At 39.2% G+C, this 16979-nt stretch overlaps 1 protein-coding gene across 2 annotated transcripts in view; it reads right to left on the bottom strand.

Annotated features, from left to right (window-relative positions):
- ARMC1 (armadillo repeat containing 1) overlaps positions 1-15957 on the bottom strand; it is a 33482-nt gene extending 17525 nt beyond the window's left edge. Inside the window, exons 1-3 of one of the 2 annotated variants that reach the window (XM_039702957.1) lie at positions 15763-15957; positions 12954-13154; positions 8832-8923 (exon numbers count right to left, since the gene is read on the bottom strand). In XM_039702957.1, coding sequence (XP_039558891.1) covers positions 8832-8923; positions 12954-13145 — 284 coding nt within the window. In that variant the 5' untranslated portion in view covers positions 13146-13154; positions 15763-15957. Of the gene's footprint in view, positions 1-8831; positions 8924-12953; positions 13158-15762 lie in introns of both variants that reach the window. The other variant, XM_039702959.1, reaches the window with a different exon arrangement.
- Between the last annotated feature and the right edge of the window lie 1022 nt (positions 15958-16979).

The raw sequence follows: 16979 nt of genomic DNA, 5'->3' as shown, positions 1-16979 counted from the left end.
GCAGATCTTGAGGCACTGAGTTCAGCATTACAGTCTCTGTTTCCTATCCTACAGTCAGCAGTTATTTAAATAGCAACTCTGATTCTATTTGTTTTAATATATAATATTGTGTCTCACTCTGTAAACCACTTCATTTTTTTATAATCAACATTTCTGAGTTCCCTATTTGTTTTAATATAAAGTCTGCAAAAAACCAGGAAGTAAAACATCTTAAGCTTCAATGACTTCCTAAAACATTTAGCTCCCAGTTTCAGCCAATTTCTAAGTAAAGAAACTGGCTAAGACAGCCTATTGAGCACAAAAGGCTTTTAAATAGATGTGTTTTTAATAAAGCTATTTTATACTTAATAACCTGTTTCAAAGTTCTTTATTTGTTAAATTCTGTAATACTCATCACAATATTTTTTGCCTACAGTGAAAAGCAACGAGCACATTTTTAACTTCCCAACTATTTTTTTTTGCCCATTTAAACAGAAAGCATTCAAAGCCATTATTATTGTGGCACTCTGTCAGAAAAGCAAGAATAATGCCTATTTACTCAGTAACAGGTACTGAAAATTCTCTTCCAGGTTTAGGAACCTACGATTTGGTAATTGTACATAAATCACCACTGTACAACTTAGGCACCTCAATGGACAGGTAACTACTTTCATTGCTTATCATATTCTTAAGCCAGTCATTGCAAACCAGCCAAAGGCCATGATTTTGAAGAACTTGCAGGTACTCTTTATAAAAGCACTGCATTAACAACCACTTGCTTTTTGTCAATTAGGTAACATGGAATACTCAAAATGCCAACAAATGGAACATTTCTATCAAAGAAAAGAAGCAAAAGAAACTGTTGAAATGCAAGCAAGCATTGTTGTGTCAGAGAAAGTTTTGCATCAATTGCAAGTACTGCACAGAAACCAGTAACAAAAGTTCTGCTGTTCCATGGAGAGTGCAAATGTTTTGACACAGCAGAGTAAAAGCTGCTCCACTGAACCAGTATGTACTGAACTGGTACTCTGAAAAGTCCATGGAAGCACAGTACCTGGATTACAGTGAGACAGACATCAGGCAGTGTAAAGCTGCACAACCAACATCCTGACAGAAGTGCCAGACATCAAGAGGAACATCATGAGGTAAAAGCAGTAGCTTGGAGTACAAAGAGCAAAACAACACGGTATTTCTGATTGCAGTAAAAAATACTGTAATAGGAATTACACACACAGGACAGAATGAAAAAAATAGAAAACACAAAATCCAAAACTAGAGATTAACAAACACCTAAACTGTTAAGTACAGAATCAGTACTGATCATTACATGATCTTGCTTAGTGAGCTCAGTCCTGTACATGTTGAGAACAGCACAGTACTGAGCTAACTAAGCATGTTGCATGCAAGTAGAAATAATGACTGTGTAATGTCTCTGACTGCAGAGAGGTCATGAGATAAATAATTTTTTTAAAAACCCCAATAACATGAAAAATACATCTTGTAAGGGCACAGAGGAGACCCCTCCATTGGGTCATGCTTTTGTATTTTTTGTGATCAACTCTGCACACAAGCAGTAAGCTTATCCTAAGTTGTACCTCTCAAAACAAACATTTAGAACAGTTATTTACATGACTGCTAATTTCTATTAACCTAACCCATGCAAATATAAACTCATACTGTTGAAATACTCTATAGTATTTCAACATGTAAATTGCTAGTTCCATCTGAATTGCTGATGATTCAGTCTTCCACTTGTCTTACAAATTACATCCATCTTTCCAAGACTTTAAACCTTACTTCCTTACCTCACAGCAGCCATAAGATTCTCCCAGAACACCTATTACATTATGACTAAAGTCCAGGTTAACACCAATATTGCAACAGCAGTATTTTAACTAATGCTTTTTGTGTTTTCTTTGTCATCTTTTGTTCCTGTGCCAGCACCTCTGCCTTGAGATCATAACTGTCTATATGCTTACTAACACTGAAATACACCAGGGGAAACAAAGACTGCTGAACCAAAGCTGTTAGCTGTTTTTTTTCTTTGTTAGTTCACCACAAACAAAAAGAGCAGAACTTTACTGAGATCATCTAACTGAGGTAGCTCACTACATTAAACCCTCTCCCTAGGTATAACCTCCCTCAAATACCAGACAGCCTTTGACAGACAAAAAGAGCCTTCAGTTGTTTAGAACAAATAACATGGTATTTTTAAAGAGGACATACTGATGTCTCCTACATTTTGTAATATTTCATTGCTTTGTTCTGGGGGAAAGAGGGCAGAGGAAGCTTTTCCAGAAGTAACTTCAAGAAACAATCTCTTTCCAAAACTTGCAACATTTAGACAATACACAACAAAAACATTCTTTCAAGAAACTCAGGGTATCCAGGAGAGAGGGGGATATTAAGCTACTTTGCTTAACAATGCTGAACAGAACAACCTGCAGGTGTCTTCCTGCTGTGACCTTCTATTATTAACAAACATTGCTCCAGCAATAAACACACTGGAGCCCCACAGCCCAGAGATGCACCAGCAACCAAGGGTGTCATTTCATTGCAAAAAACAACAGGAAAGGAAAGGCCAGGAGAGTTACCACGGGACAGACAGAGATGTGTGTATTACTCTTCCTTCAGGTGATACACTACAATTTGGAAATAGTGACTAAAACTAAAGTTTTTGAACCTACACAAAAATCCAAGGCCTAGGATAATCGCATTTTTTGCCAAAAACACAACTTCTCAGAGCAAAATCACATATACTGTAGAATTCAAAAATTATTATGCAACAGAATCATGCTTCCCATTACCCAATCTCAACTGTTTCTCAACTTTGATGTGTTAAAGAAACCCCACATGCAAAAATAGCATTACTAAGTGATTCAGGTAGAGAAAAATAAAATCTCTACAGTCTATAAAAAGCTGTTTCATTCTCCTTGGCAGATCAAAATTTAAGTATTCTACCTAAGGACATAAATGCATTAAATACAAAAAATTTACAGTTTTAAACTATAATTTCTCACAAAGTATTATCTTTAAGCTATATGGCAACTTCCCTTAAATCATCCAATATCCCTTTTAATACATAGTTTGCCTACTTCCTAATTAATATATGGCCTTTGCCCTGTCTTTCTCCAACCATTCATCCTATCACAGAGAAGAAAAAATAGTATGCCACACAACAAAAATATTATAAAACTATTGTGATGCTACATCCCTACTACTTTACTTTCAACAAATGCTATCTGAAATACTTGGCTTTTGCCTTTTTTATTTGTTAGATATCATAAATTTAAACTTTGCTGGTTTCAATGAATAATTAAGTTTTCAAAAAGTGCAGGTAATTAACACTACCAAAAATTAAAATTGAGTAAGAAGTCAGCAATTATAGACTGCATGTATTTTACCAGATCTGCAAGGGACTCTAATTAAACACATATTAATTGCCCTAATCTTCTTAGGCAAGTAATAAATTGGAAGAGCTGATTAATGCACTGGATTTAGTTCAGCTTGTTAAATCTGACAACCTGGCAAAGGAAGACTATCTTGAAAAGCTCTTTTAGCTAAGTAATTGGAATTTTACTCTCAGTAATTTGCCATTCCATAATAAGAGCTATTTAGTACATTGACTCTTCATCAGTGTTTTTTTTTTAAATACATACTAGTTATGCTAAAACAGTACCATTATGCTGCTCATAAAGATTATGAAAAATTATGAACTTTGACCTTTATTGTCCATCAAAAGACACTTTCACTCTGAACACAAATTAGTGTATTTCCTTGTAGGCAATAAATCCTAATTAATTTTAATTCTAGAAGCTGCTAATAACATTTTAGGAAGTCCATATGGACACATTAAGTCCTCTACACAATTCATAAAGCCAGCAACTAAACCAGTTTTCAATATTAAATTACTGCTGATGACTGCTAGAATACAATGAAATACCAGTATTCAAAAAATTTCAATCTCTTCTCTCTTTTTTTACCTATTTATGCAAATACTTCTGCATGTACACATGACAAGGGAGTGTAATATTTTTGTAATATCAGCCATAAGAAAAAAATAGAGAAGTTTGGAAACCTCTAGGTAGAGATTTTCAAGGTCCGCTATCTTTCCAACACAATTGCTTATTGTGTTGGAAAAATGTGACACGGAAAAATGCCTCAAGTTTCACTTAAAAAGAAGCAGATGTAGGTGAACAAAAGGCAAAAAAAATCTCCCTTGCTAAGGAAACAAGCAGCAAGTAAAGAACAGGGAATCAGAAATTTTTATACTTGAAAAATGTTTTGAAGCATTGCATGAAAGCTGAAACAGCTCTTCATATGTCCTAGAAAATGTGAAAGTATATAAAGTCTTTCACATGAAGAAGCTTAGAAAGTCATGTGCTCCAAATCAAGACCAGTCATAAAACAAATCCTAAACACAAAAATATCTAGCTGCCATCAAATTTTCATTCTGTACTCCTCAGAGCTGACATTCCATACTTGTCCTGTAGAACCTGCAGCTTCTAGGATCTACATTTAAAATTTGTTACTCTTCTGTTAGCAAAATCTAGTATTCATAGGCCTTGAAAATCACTCACAGCGAACCTGAAACCTATTCTTTGTTTCTTAAGCGTAGTATCAACTAAGGAGTCACCAGACATCAGTTTTGAGCAGCAACATGATTTTCACAACTAAGCTTTAATACTTAGAATAAGCAAAACAGCGAGAAGTTGATCAGACAATACTAGAGGACTGATAAGCCATGGAAGGAGACATGAAGATACCTCAAAGACCTGTCGAACTCAGATATCTCAAATATTTCCAACCCATTGTTCATGATGCTGTGCAATTTACTGCTTCTCACTGAGGTCCCTAGCACAGGAGAAATTCTTTACTCTGAGGGTGGTGAGGCATTGGCACAGGCTGCCCAGAGAAGCTGTGGATGCCCCATCCCTTGAAGTGTTCAAGGCCAGCTTGGATGGAGCTCTGAGCAACCTGGCTGAGTTGGAGGGTGTCCCTGCCCAAGGCAGGGGGCTGGCGCTGGATGATCTTTAAGGTCCCTTCCAACCCAGGCCATTCTAGGAGTCTATGACTGAATAAACAGGTGGCACTCAATTTCAACTCTCATCCTCAGTACTCTTCATGAAAGAAATAGTACTTTGCCATCATGATACTGAGTTTAATTAAGCAGCATAGCCTTTTTCCATTGGTTGTGTATTACCTGCAGTGGAAGGGCTAGGGCTCGTGCCTGAGGCTCACACGTACTACTACAAGATGCCAACAGTAGAAAGCCAATTCCAGCTACTTCCCAGTTGATGGCATTGACCATTTAAAGATCTGTTAGACTTGTTAGCTGCACTTAGGCTATGAGACAAAATTCCATATCTGAACTTGAGGTATCTAACATGGAAACCTTCAAGGCTTATAAAAAGACACATGATGAGAAAAACCCTCAAATTTCACAATTTGCATAACTGAAAGTAAAAGAGAACTGGAATGCTAAAACACCTCAACTTCCTAGCACGGTGTCAGTTCAGCACTGCTGAACATAAACTTAAGTTTGAAATATGACAATTATTCAGTTTGTGATTTGCCTATGCTCCATTTCATTGCTTGAGAAGACATACCACAGCTTCATCAGTGGCAAAATAGAGTTTGTCATAAATCAGCACTGAACAGGGAAAGCCACTGAATATTATTTAGTTAAGTGAGAAAATGGACAGTGAGAGCTGAAAAATCTTTGGTGAAAAGGAACTATTCAGATGACAGGATGTGCATCATCTGTCAGGAGCAAAACGCCAGTGACTACAACTTCTAGCCCAAAAGATGCTGGGTTCTGTCTCACTTGAAAGAAAGAAACAAAAACAGGAAAAGCAGAATTCTGACAGAAGCTCCTATCTTTTTTTTGTATAATTTGTTTGCATTTTTGTACCACATTACCAAAAAAAATTAAATCCCAAATTAAATTCTGAAAATAAAAATATTTTAGATAGAGCAATGAGTTAAATACACAGATTCTGGAAAGTACATGGGAACAGAGAGCATGAAGTAATTTAGGCCAGAGCATCAATTAATGTCTAGTTTCAGTTCAACAGACTACATCATCTTCTGGTAAGCTGAAATCAATTAAAAGCTAGAACCTGCATTTTGTAAAGCAAATCAAAGACAGCAGAGACCTTGTTTTCTGCCCTACAGACTTTCTAACAAAAAGCCCCACAACCCAAAACCTAGCTGTGATAAAAAGAAGTCTACATTTATCTTCTCGGCACTTTTCTACCATCTTTCCCCATATTTATGCAGGCAGTACAAAACTCAACTTCAGCATTTCCTGTCAACTTTAAAACCTAAAATCCTGACAAGCACATGACAAAGTCTTGTGGTTGAAGATGCTATGTATTTAAATTTTCATGATATCACACTTTCCAAATGTTACAAGCATATAAATCAAACGTATGTTCTTCCTGTTGCCAAAGAGCTTTCTAGAGGAAAAAAAAGGAACACCTACAAGATTTCCAGTTTTCATTGACTTATCTCTCATTTTCTGCATATATCTGAACTTTGCTCTTTTGGCCCTTGAAACTGAAACCCAGGGAAAAATGTTGTTGAAGAGATTTCCATAAAATTCTTTAATGTTTCCCAAGTAATATTTGCATGCCACAGAGACTGATAATGAGCTACCATTCCCCCTCAACTTTTACAGAATGTCTCCGCACTATAAAGAGATGTAATCCATACTAAAAGTTATTTCTAAACACATGTTTCTGTCATTACCTACATGTTTCAGGTTTTAAAGTAGCAAAGACTTCTGTATATTTCACTTAATTATGCTTATCCTTAGAAAAGGTGAATATCTTCAGACTTAATTCCATTTTTCTCTCCATACATCATATTAGAACATCTATCATTTCAAAATGTATAATTATTACATTATTTTTTTTTAAATTGACATATCTCTTCTAAATTTTAGTAACTTTGTTCATTTTTCTTTTTAAGACACATGTTTTAAATCCTTGTGTTTTGCATAACTGGTGAATCACAAGATGATACTCAGGCATAATGCTGAATTCCATGCCAATACCTAATTGTCTTTAGCTTCAGCACAATTAATGAAGTACTTAAAGGTAAACAGTAGTAATATTTCCTAGATCGCACGGAACTTGAGTACAAACCATAATTTCCCCTCCTTCAGGTTCACACATATAGATAAGGAGTGTCAGACAGAGTGTCAGACAATAATCCTGTAACAGCCAATAATATTCCCGAATCCTGGGCAGCATCAAAAGCAGCATGGCCAGCAGGTTGAAGGAGGTGATTCTCCCCCTCTATTCTGCTTTCGTGAGACCCCACCCAAACTGCTGAGCACAATTCCAGTGTCCTCAACATAAGGACACAGGAATGTTGGAGCAAGTCCAGAGCAGAGCCACAAAGTTGATAAGAGGACTGGAGCACCTCCCTTACAAAGACAGGCTGAGGAAGTTGGGGCTGTGGGTGGAAACTTCATTGTAACCTTTCGGTTTTTGACAGGGTGTACTGGGAAGGCAGAGAGGGACTCTTCATGGGAAACTGCAGCAACAGGACACGGTGCAACAGTACAAACTGAAAGAGGTCAGATTTAGGGAGAAATTATTTCCAGTGAGGGCGGTGAGGCACTGGAGCAGGTTGCCCAGGGAGGTTGTGGCTGCCCCAACCCTGGCAGCGTCCAAATCCAGGTTGGGTAAGGCCTTGAGCAACCTGGTCTAGTGGGTAGGGACTAGATGATCCTTAAGGTCCCTTCCAACTCCTTAGCATTCTATAATAATAGGACACACTGCCAAAACTGGGGGGCTGTGGGATGAAGGAACTGTCAAAGTCTAACCTTGTGTTTTTTCTGAAAGAAACCTGTACCTCTACAGCACAAGTGACAGAGGTTTAACTGACATTAAAATATTCACAACTTTTCTGCCTAAATATTTAATATACAATTCCACTTGTGTTTTACCCTATTCTAAACAATTGTTTTAAACATTCATCTGAGACATCTCAGAGCAGAAACATGGCTTTTCTCCAGCCCCATGGAACAGCTCCTCACATCTCCAAAGTCCAGAGCTCCAACAGAGCACTACCCAACTGTGTGTAAAATAATCACCTCCAGATAGTTTGATGGCAAGTAAATTTCTGCTATAACAGGCATATCTTTGAAGAAGGCTGTTGGGGTTTCTTTTCTTTCTATTCACTTTGAATAGTGATTCACCTCAGTTAATCACATCAATTTCTGTTGATTAAGTGCATCATCTCCAGTGTGCATGTACACAGAGATCTTCCAGTACTCAAGACTTAGCAGTTAGAAATCTTGAGAAAATCCAACAATCACAAATTTTAAGAGCCATAACCCATCTGACACCTCATAGAAAGATATCAGAGACCATTATAAACCTCATTAATTTCTACTCCACCTGCAAGATGTTCTCTCAACACAGAACTGCAGATACTTCCAAAAATACATTGTAACAAATTCCCTACCCAAAGGTGGGGTTCAAAGAATAAATGTGGCAAATGCCAAGCAATTTCTTCAACTGCACTACTGCAAGGCAATCTTATACACTGACAAGTAGGATTATAAGAGAACCTGAAGAAAAGGGACAAAATTAGTTATATTGTAACAAGGCAAAGAAAATTTGTTGTTCGGAAAATGACCTGCAAATTAGTATTTCTTGTAGGCTATGGTCTGACTACTTCAAAATACTCTAAAATGAAAATCTTTAATTGCTTGCAGCCACATAATTTCAAGAGGAAATATTAGAAACTTAGTATACAAATTCAGTCCAAGTTGCACTTTGTACCACAATTACATGTTTACACAGTTTGGATCCAACATTCCATTGTAAACTTACTTTTGTATTACAGTCTGTAAGCTGAGCATCATACCCAATTCACTTTTCATCTTTTCTCTGTTGACACGGCACTCAGCCAAATAGCGGAGAGCCTAGAAGAAAGAGGACCACAGCAGATTAGCAACACATGCAGTATATTACCAGTCATTCCTGTTAGTGCACATCTGCCAAACAGTCACAGAGGCCGGTCTAGTAGGAAGAGAAAGAATTATCACCTATTAGGAACATAAAAAAATTATTGTATTTTTATAAATACACAGAAAGCACAGAGTATCTAACCTATGGGAAAAGGCTGAGAGACTGGGTTTGCTAACACTAGCCTAAGGCACAATTTAACTGCTGTCTACAGCTATGCAAGAAGCCTTTACAAAGACAGTCGAGCCCAACATTCCTCTACAGCAGCAGACAAGGGGGAGCAGCTACAAACTGCAGCTTGGGAAGTTCAAATCATGTATAATAAAAAGCTTTTTTCCTCTAAGGTAGTACAACACTGGAACAGATGACCCAGTGGAACTGTGGAATGAACGAGACAAAGCTACAACTGACCTGATTGAGTGCTGGTGACAGTCCCAATTCAAACAGGAAACAGAAGTTAATGACTTCCAGAAGTCCCTTCCAATAAACATTTATGTGACCTGAGATCTAAAGTAATTTTTATACATGATGCTTCCAGTATAATTTCCTTCAATTCAGTGGGCTCACCCAGTACCAGAAATAGGAACCTCACGACTACCAAGTTCCTACTGTCCACAAAAAGGGGTCTAACACATGTAAAAGCTTTTGTAGACTAACTGCAATTTCATCATTCCATGCAGGAATAAGAATACCAGCAGTAGCAAGCTTCTTAGCTTATTGTGACCTAAACTGGGAAACTGCAGTTATTTGTTGCCCAAGGTTTTGTTTACTCGACTTTCCAGGTAGATTCTTTGCACAATTTTACATGGTTGACCCCAGTTGGTAACTCTATATTCATATGATCCTCCTAACATAACACTCTTCCAAATAAAATGTCAGTCCTTCTTTTCATGAGACACCTCTCTATTGTTTGTGCTGAGAAAGTTTTCTTAGAAGAAGCCTCCAAAGGTGTTTTACTGATGTAGGTACAAGAACTGCACTTGAAAAATCCTGCAATACACAAATACAGTGATTTATAAAATGGGGTTTGTGACACAAGGTTTAGAAGCACACCAACTCTTTATATATAGCCATGTAGTAGCTACACTGCACAGTAACTGCTTTAAAAATAACATGCTCCTTAATCCCTTCAGAAATAGAGGACTAATCATCAGGGCTTGTTTTTTCCAAGTCACCTTCAGCACATATCAGGAAAAATTCACAAGATCATTTTATTGCCTTTCAAGAAACTCTGGCTGCTGTCTGGCATGGTAAGAACTTGAGATGTGATTTTTTTATTTCCTGATGCAGACCAGTATCAATAGTTGCAGTTTATAAATGTTGCATATCCATTTATTATCTTACTTTTCAACTATGAGGAAATACCTAAATGATATCTCTCAACTGACTTGCATGCTATGAAATGTATCCTTGCTGGTGTAACAAGTTTCTCATTTTTATTCCAGCAATTTAGTAATGGTGCAATTCAGCTGGACAAAGAAAAACCTATTTTCTTAACAGCTAATTTTTTGAGTCACAGTTCAAATAAGGCCAAAGTCATGAGACCAACTTAACTGACCCAAGTTTTCAACACTAGGAAGTTCCCATCCCTCCTGCCTCCCATGGGAGATACAAAGGTATCCCTTCAAAGAAGTGAGATCATTTACAGTTATTAAACCCAGTATACTGAAAGCACAGGGAAAGTTATTGATATGAACTTTGGCTCAGCTTCTGTTCAGCCAAACACTTACCTGGGCTAGCTTAGGTGAGCTCATTGAGTAAGTTCAGCCTAATGAATAGGACTACCTGCATACTTTAACATAAAAAACACTGCTGGCAGTCTTGATAAAAAGACATCTTTGATGGTTTTTATGTGAAATTTTAAGTAGTTCCTTAACTTCAGGGTCCTATTTCATAAAATGTTAGTCCAAATTTCAGAAGGGAAAAAACCAGTAATACTGCCTCTGTTACTTCTGATTTTTTAAATTGATATAATTAAAAAATTCTAACATGTGAAGTATAGTATATCATAAAGAATTTCTGAAATCAAGACTAGAGAAAATCAGATATAGAAATATATAGAACATACATATCAATTCTTCATCAGATACAAAATACCATCCTCCCTGAAAAGTTCTACAACACATCAAAAAAGTTAAATATGGAACTATTATGATTCATACAGATTATTACAATTTCAAGTACAGGAATTTCTAAGCAGTACAAGAAGAAATTTAAAGTCAGTGCTGCACATCCCTTTATTAGGTACACATTTAATGGAAGATCATTACTTTTAACTATTCCCATTCAAATGGAAGCACTTTTGGACCAACAAAAACAAAAAGCCTCTTCAGAATGGAAAAACATAAAACATGAAAGCTAAAAAGTTGTCAGCAAAGATATTTAAACCTCCAGAACCTAAGCAGTTCAAGAACTCATTAACACAAGGAGTTCAAGCAGCAGACCAGAACGTGTATTCACAGTAAACTGATCCAGCTCTCACTGCAGCCACATCCTGGTCTCTAAATCCTGATTCTTAATCCACTCTAACTGTTATCACTACATGGAACACCCACCTGCCTCCCATCCTCACCCAAGATTTCTTTCCAACACAAGTACTACCAGGGGCCGTGGAACCACACTGCAAACTGGATTAGTGCTCATCACTCCTGACAAAACCAGTCCTTTCACATAGAACAGGTTTTTGTAACACAATCAAGAGACTGATTTGTGAATCTCATGCAGGCAGTGAGAATACACAGCCCAACATAACAAAGGATGGAAAAACACAGTGGGACATCCAAACTTCTTTTAAGATCACAGCCTAAGGAAACTACACTGGGAAGAAAACCAATGCAACACATTTCCAAGAACAGTAAACTCAAATCTACATTCTCCTACTGAAGAAAACTACAGTCTGCCAAACGCCATGGCAAGGCTAACCTAAAAAACAATTAGCAGGACACAGGTTTCCTGCCTTATGGGACCTCCCTCCACAGACACAAAAGGAATCAGTCACTACAGTAATTTCAAGAAGTCCACTAACATCCACTAAGAAAGCAACACAAATGAAAAACCAAGAATTATGGTACAGATAGGTCTCAGTAATATAAGTAATGTACACCTGCCATGTACACATGTACAAGCCAGAGCTCTTTATTTAATTGTAAAGAATGTGAAAGAACAATGACATAATTGAAAAAATGAGCACCACATAAACTTCAGTATCTTAAAATCTTAGAATTCTAATCCAACTCTTGAAATGACTAAATTCTGACTTTCATTTCTCCCATTTCTAAGCAGGAAATACATTTTTTAAGCTAATATTACAATTCAGGATAAGAAATCAGGACTTCAGCGTTTATGATTTAGAATGAGAAGAAACAGGCAAAAGCTAGAACAAGTTGTATATAGATACTGATAGATTTTGGGTTGGTTGGTTTGTTTTTAATACCACGAGGCTGTTCAAATGCTGGAACAGTGTGCCAGAGAGGTTCATCCTTCAAGGTGTTGAAGACCAAGGGAACACAACATGAGTTGTGATCTGAGTGAACCTAATTTGGGCATGGGATCAGACTACATTGCCTTGGGAGGTTGTTTCTAACATAAGTTATGCTATGATTGGATTTCAATTTTTGTAAAGTCAAGTCACTGTCCACATTTACCAAGCTCTATGGCTTCATCTTAAAAAGGAGATTTAAGGGTCCTTACCTCCCTCCACACAAAAAGTGAAATAGCTGTACTAGGGAAAACATGCAAAGTAAATTAATGTATTTTCAAAAAATTCCCTGGAACAATGCATCATTTTTGAAATACATGGGTTTTTTTTTTAAAAACCATGTAATGAATATCAACATAATATAAAACCAGACATTATTTTTCACATTTTCACTTGTTTAAACAAATTGTTTAAACAGTTTCATTTACAAATTGCTTGTTTAAACAACTTGCTCAACAAAGTTTAAAAATTCCCCACCAACACAGAAATTTTATCTCCAGAATACTTACTAGTAAAGCTGAATGAACAACCTGAGGGTTGGGATGGTCCAAAAACAGAATCAGACCTGGCAGGCATCCTTGATCCTGAACAATGGCCCGTCTGTTCAGTGGATCAGCTGCTAGATCTCGGAGCTGGTTAACCACAGACAGTGCATCAGGCTCCTCACTCATAGCAGAATTCATCTTTTCTGCACCATTCATACAAAATACCTGCTGAAAAAAAAACCCCATTTATTACTACTATCACAACATTTATCATCAGTTAAAACAGAGACAAAAAAAGCACAACAGCAATGATTTGCTCTAAACTAAAAGGTGTAAAAAACCCAAGGGTTAGAATTCATGGAAGGTGGATGGAATTCGTAAGGATGTGGGTCCTGAAATTTATAAACTGGAAATCTAAGCTTCCTATGCAGAGAACAGATATATTTGGATAATAAGGTTTTTATTTGTTTCCTATATGTCATTTCAGACCAGTCAATCTTTATGGAAGTATTGTGTGTTGTTTTTTTTCTCCTTACACTAGTGAAAAATGTTTTCAATAAATCCAGTCTTCTCACAAGGCACCCTAGAAGTATATAAACATCCTTCTGTGTAAAAACCAAAGTATTTTCAGAGTAGCTTTGGCAGTCAAAAAATGAACCACAAAAGTCAACAAAATATTCACAGTGCATCAAGAACAGTGAACATTAAGTTTTATTCTTCACCCAAATATCAAATAACTAGTGCAATGCCACACACTCAAAGGCAGAAAGGGCTTTAGAGGGTGGGTTTGAGTTATTTTTTCTCCTTTTCACAAGTATCCCTCAATAAAGAGAGAGCAAGCAGGTCATGCCTTGCTCCAGTCGAAGTCCAAGCCACCAGATCAATTTCAAAGGAGACACGTGTTAGTGTGAGAGTATCAGATTGCAGACTTGTTTAATAATATCTACTTAACAGGCAACAAAAGCATAAGTTTGCTCAGAGAAAATGCTAAAACCTTGGTGTAGAAGAAAGTTTCTTTGTGCCTCAGACACTACCAAATGCTAACTGTAGCCCTGGTTGTGGCCAGTACCAACTCAGCCAAGTAACTTAAGGCACAGAAGTGGGAGTGAACGCATATTGTTAATTTGTTCAATCATTCATTTTCCCCCAAATAAAGAACAAATGAAATTTTTAAGCAATCACATTCTTTTAACATCATTTGCCAACATTAAAAAGTTTTTCTTCACTGAAGGTTGGCCTCTGAGAAACATAAGTTTATCACACTCATCAAAACCACGAATCATAAACATGCACTTAGATTATGATAATTTCTGAAATTTTCACAGAGAAAAAATGCTGTTAACCTCTAAGTCAATGTTTCTTACTTCAGGAGAGTGCTAGAGTGAAAAGCACAGGCCAATGATTAGTGTCCAGACTATTTCTCTGGACTATCAGAAATCCAAAAGTTATCAACTGGGAGATTCAGTAGCTCAACCAATACAAGTTTGTTTCCAAAGGAAAAAAACTCAAATATATAAAAAAAACCCAAAACCTCAGCAAACAGAACCACCACACAACAAAACCAAAGTAGCTCTGTTCGGTATTGTTAACAGTTTTCCATAGTACACAAAGGAACTTATAATAAGTCTTAAAAATTGAGTCAGGAGTGGAGCTGACGCTAATCAAAGTCTCTCAAAAAAAAAAAAAAAAACCAAACAAAACCTCAGCAAACAGAACCATCACACAAACAAAGCCAAAGCACCTCTGTTTAGTATTATTAACTATTTTCCACAGTACACAAAGGAACTTATAATAACTCTTAAAAATTGAGTCAGGAGTGGAGCTGACGCTAATCAAAGTCTCTCATTTCCAGGTCTGTGTCCCAAGCACCACATCATTCCTGTAACTCTTCCCATCCTGATCACCTTTTGCCTTTTTCCTTCTAATCCTCTGAAGATAACTTCCCACAAAACCAAGTTTCACCACCACCTATTCCACTAGGCTACACTCATCTGAAGGGAGCTACAAGAAGGATGGAGAGGAACATTTTACAAAGGCATGTAGTGACAGGGCAAGGGGCAATGTTTTTAACCTGAAAGGGGGCAGGTTTGAATCACATATTGGAAGAAATTGCTGCTGTAAGGGTGGTGATGCACTGGAACAAGGCTGCCAGGGAAGTTGTGGATGCCCCATCCCTACAAGTGTTCAAGGCCAGCTTGGATGGAGCTCTGAGCAAGCTGGTCTAGAGGAAGGTGTCCCTGCTCAGGGTAGGGGAGTTAGAACTCAATGATCATCAAGGTCCCTTTCCAGCCCAAACCATTAGGTGATTCTGTTATCCCCAGACCCTTCTCTACCTCTCCTAAGCCTCAACTCCGGAGACAGCTCTGAAATCCTCACCCTTCTCCATGACCTGCAACAATCAGTTCCACCAAAACTCACACCCCCGCCCTCTTCCCGGAGTTTTTAATTAAAAAAAATTAGGCGATCTTAAAAGTTATAAAAAGATATCCATGGTTCAGGAGTCTGGCAGAGCAGCGAGGCAGGTGCCTGCTGCTGTCTCCTCTCCGCAGCTTTGAGATCAAAGCCCGAGGCAGGCAGCACGGCCCGGTCCCTGCCGCGCTCGCTCCGCTTTGTGCTCCCGCCGGGCCCTGCCGAAGAACCTCCACAGCTCCGCCGCCAGCCCTCCCCGGGCGGCCGAGGCCTCAGGCTGGGACCGGGCCCGGGCCTCGGCCCCCCAGGCCCCGCGGCCGCGGGGCAGCAGCGCTCCGGGCTGTACCGGGCATCGCGGCCGCACACGCCGCCCCCTCACGGCCCTTCCCGGCGCGGCCTGCTCCCCTCCCCGGCAGGGCCGTACCGTCGCAGAAGCCGTCCCTGGGAGGACTCGCAGCTCAGCTCCGCGCCCCCATGGCCCGCGGGGCGGCGCGGCCTGCGGAGAGCGGCGGGGGGAGCACGGGAAGAGGCTCGGGAAGAGCGGCGGGATGAGCACCGGAACGAGAGCGCCCGCACCACCCACGGAGCCCGCTCTGACCCGGCACCGCGCTGCACCGCGCCCCGCGATTGGCGCGCTCCGAGCGCGGCCTTCCGCCAATCGCGTTCTTTGTTCCTGGGAGGGGCGCGGTGCACGCCGGGAGGTGTAGTCCCAGGGCTGTAGTCCAGAAACACGCCCCTCGCGCAGCTCCATTTGTTTCGGATTTATTTTTTATTTTTTTTTTCTCTCCAAAGACGGTTACCACCAGAAGCTGAATCTACTGCTCAAATAAAGTGTAGCGTGTACTGTAAAACAATCTAGTGTGAACCACAGCTGATGCTGCATGGACAGAGTGCCCATCTCCTGGTTCAAAACCCAAAGTGGGTATTCCCCCCACCATGAGACATCGAAATTAAATTTGGTTTAACAGAATTAAGGCACTGTTAAGGCTGGAAAAAAACCTCTAACAACACCAGGTTCAGCATTTTGATCCTTTACGATGGTTTGAGTTTGATAAAGGCAAAGGTTTTCTGCTTCCTCGTTCCTCCACATAACCTTGAGTTTGATAAAGGCAAAGGTTTTCTGCTTCCTCATTCCTCCACGTAACCTTCGCGCCTTATTTTAAAATGCTTGAGTAAAGTTCTCGGTAGTTTCTAAAGCTGGCAGCGCCCGCTAAGCAATGCTTAAACCAATTCAGCACGAAGAAACCCTGAGTTCCCCTCTATCACAGGGGATATCTGTGATTATCGCCTCTGCCCCACCGCGGTCCCGATTCCGCCCGGCTCCCACAGCGGCCCAGGCGCTCCTTCCCACAGGGATTTAACGGGACACGGCCCCGGAGCCCCTCAGGAGCCGCGGGCCCAGCAGCCCCGCCACCACCACACTGCTATAAACGACAAGCTTGGCTAGGCCAGTACTCAATCAATTTATTAATTAATACGGTGAAGGACGAGCAATGCAGCGCTGGGTACAGGGGGGAGGTTTTCCCTCCAGCTCCGCGCCGATAGTTGGGGCTTACAGGTATTTGTAGGGGTGCTCCTAAGCTTTCTCAGCAGTTTCTATTCCCAATTTTTACATCACAATTCTATACATTATTGCGATTT

The sequence above is a fragment of the Passer montanus genome, unplaced genomic scaffold (assembly GCF_014805655.1).
Source record: "Passer montanus isolate IOZ18808 unplaced genomic scaffold, ASM1480565v1 scaffold16, whole genome shotgun sequence".
NCBI lineage: Eukaryota > Metazoa > Chordata > Aves > Passeriformes > Passeridae > Passer > Passer montanus.
This window is presented reverse-complemented; position numbering and strand designations above follow the sequence as displayed.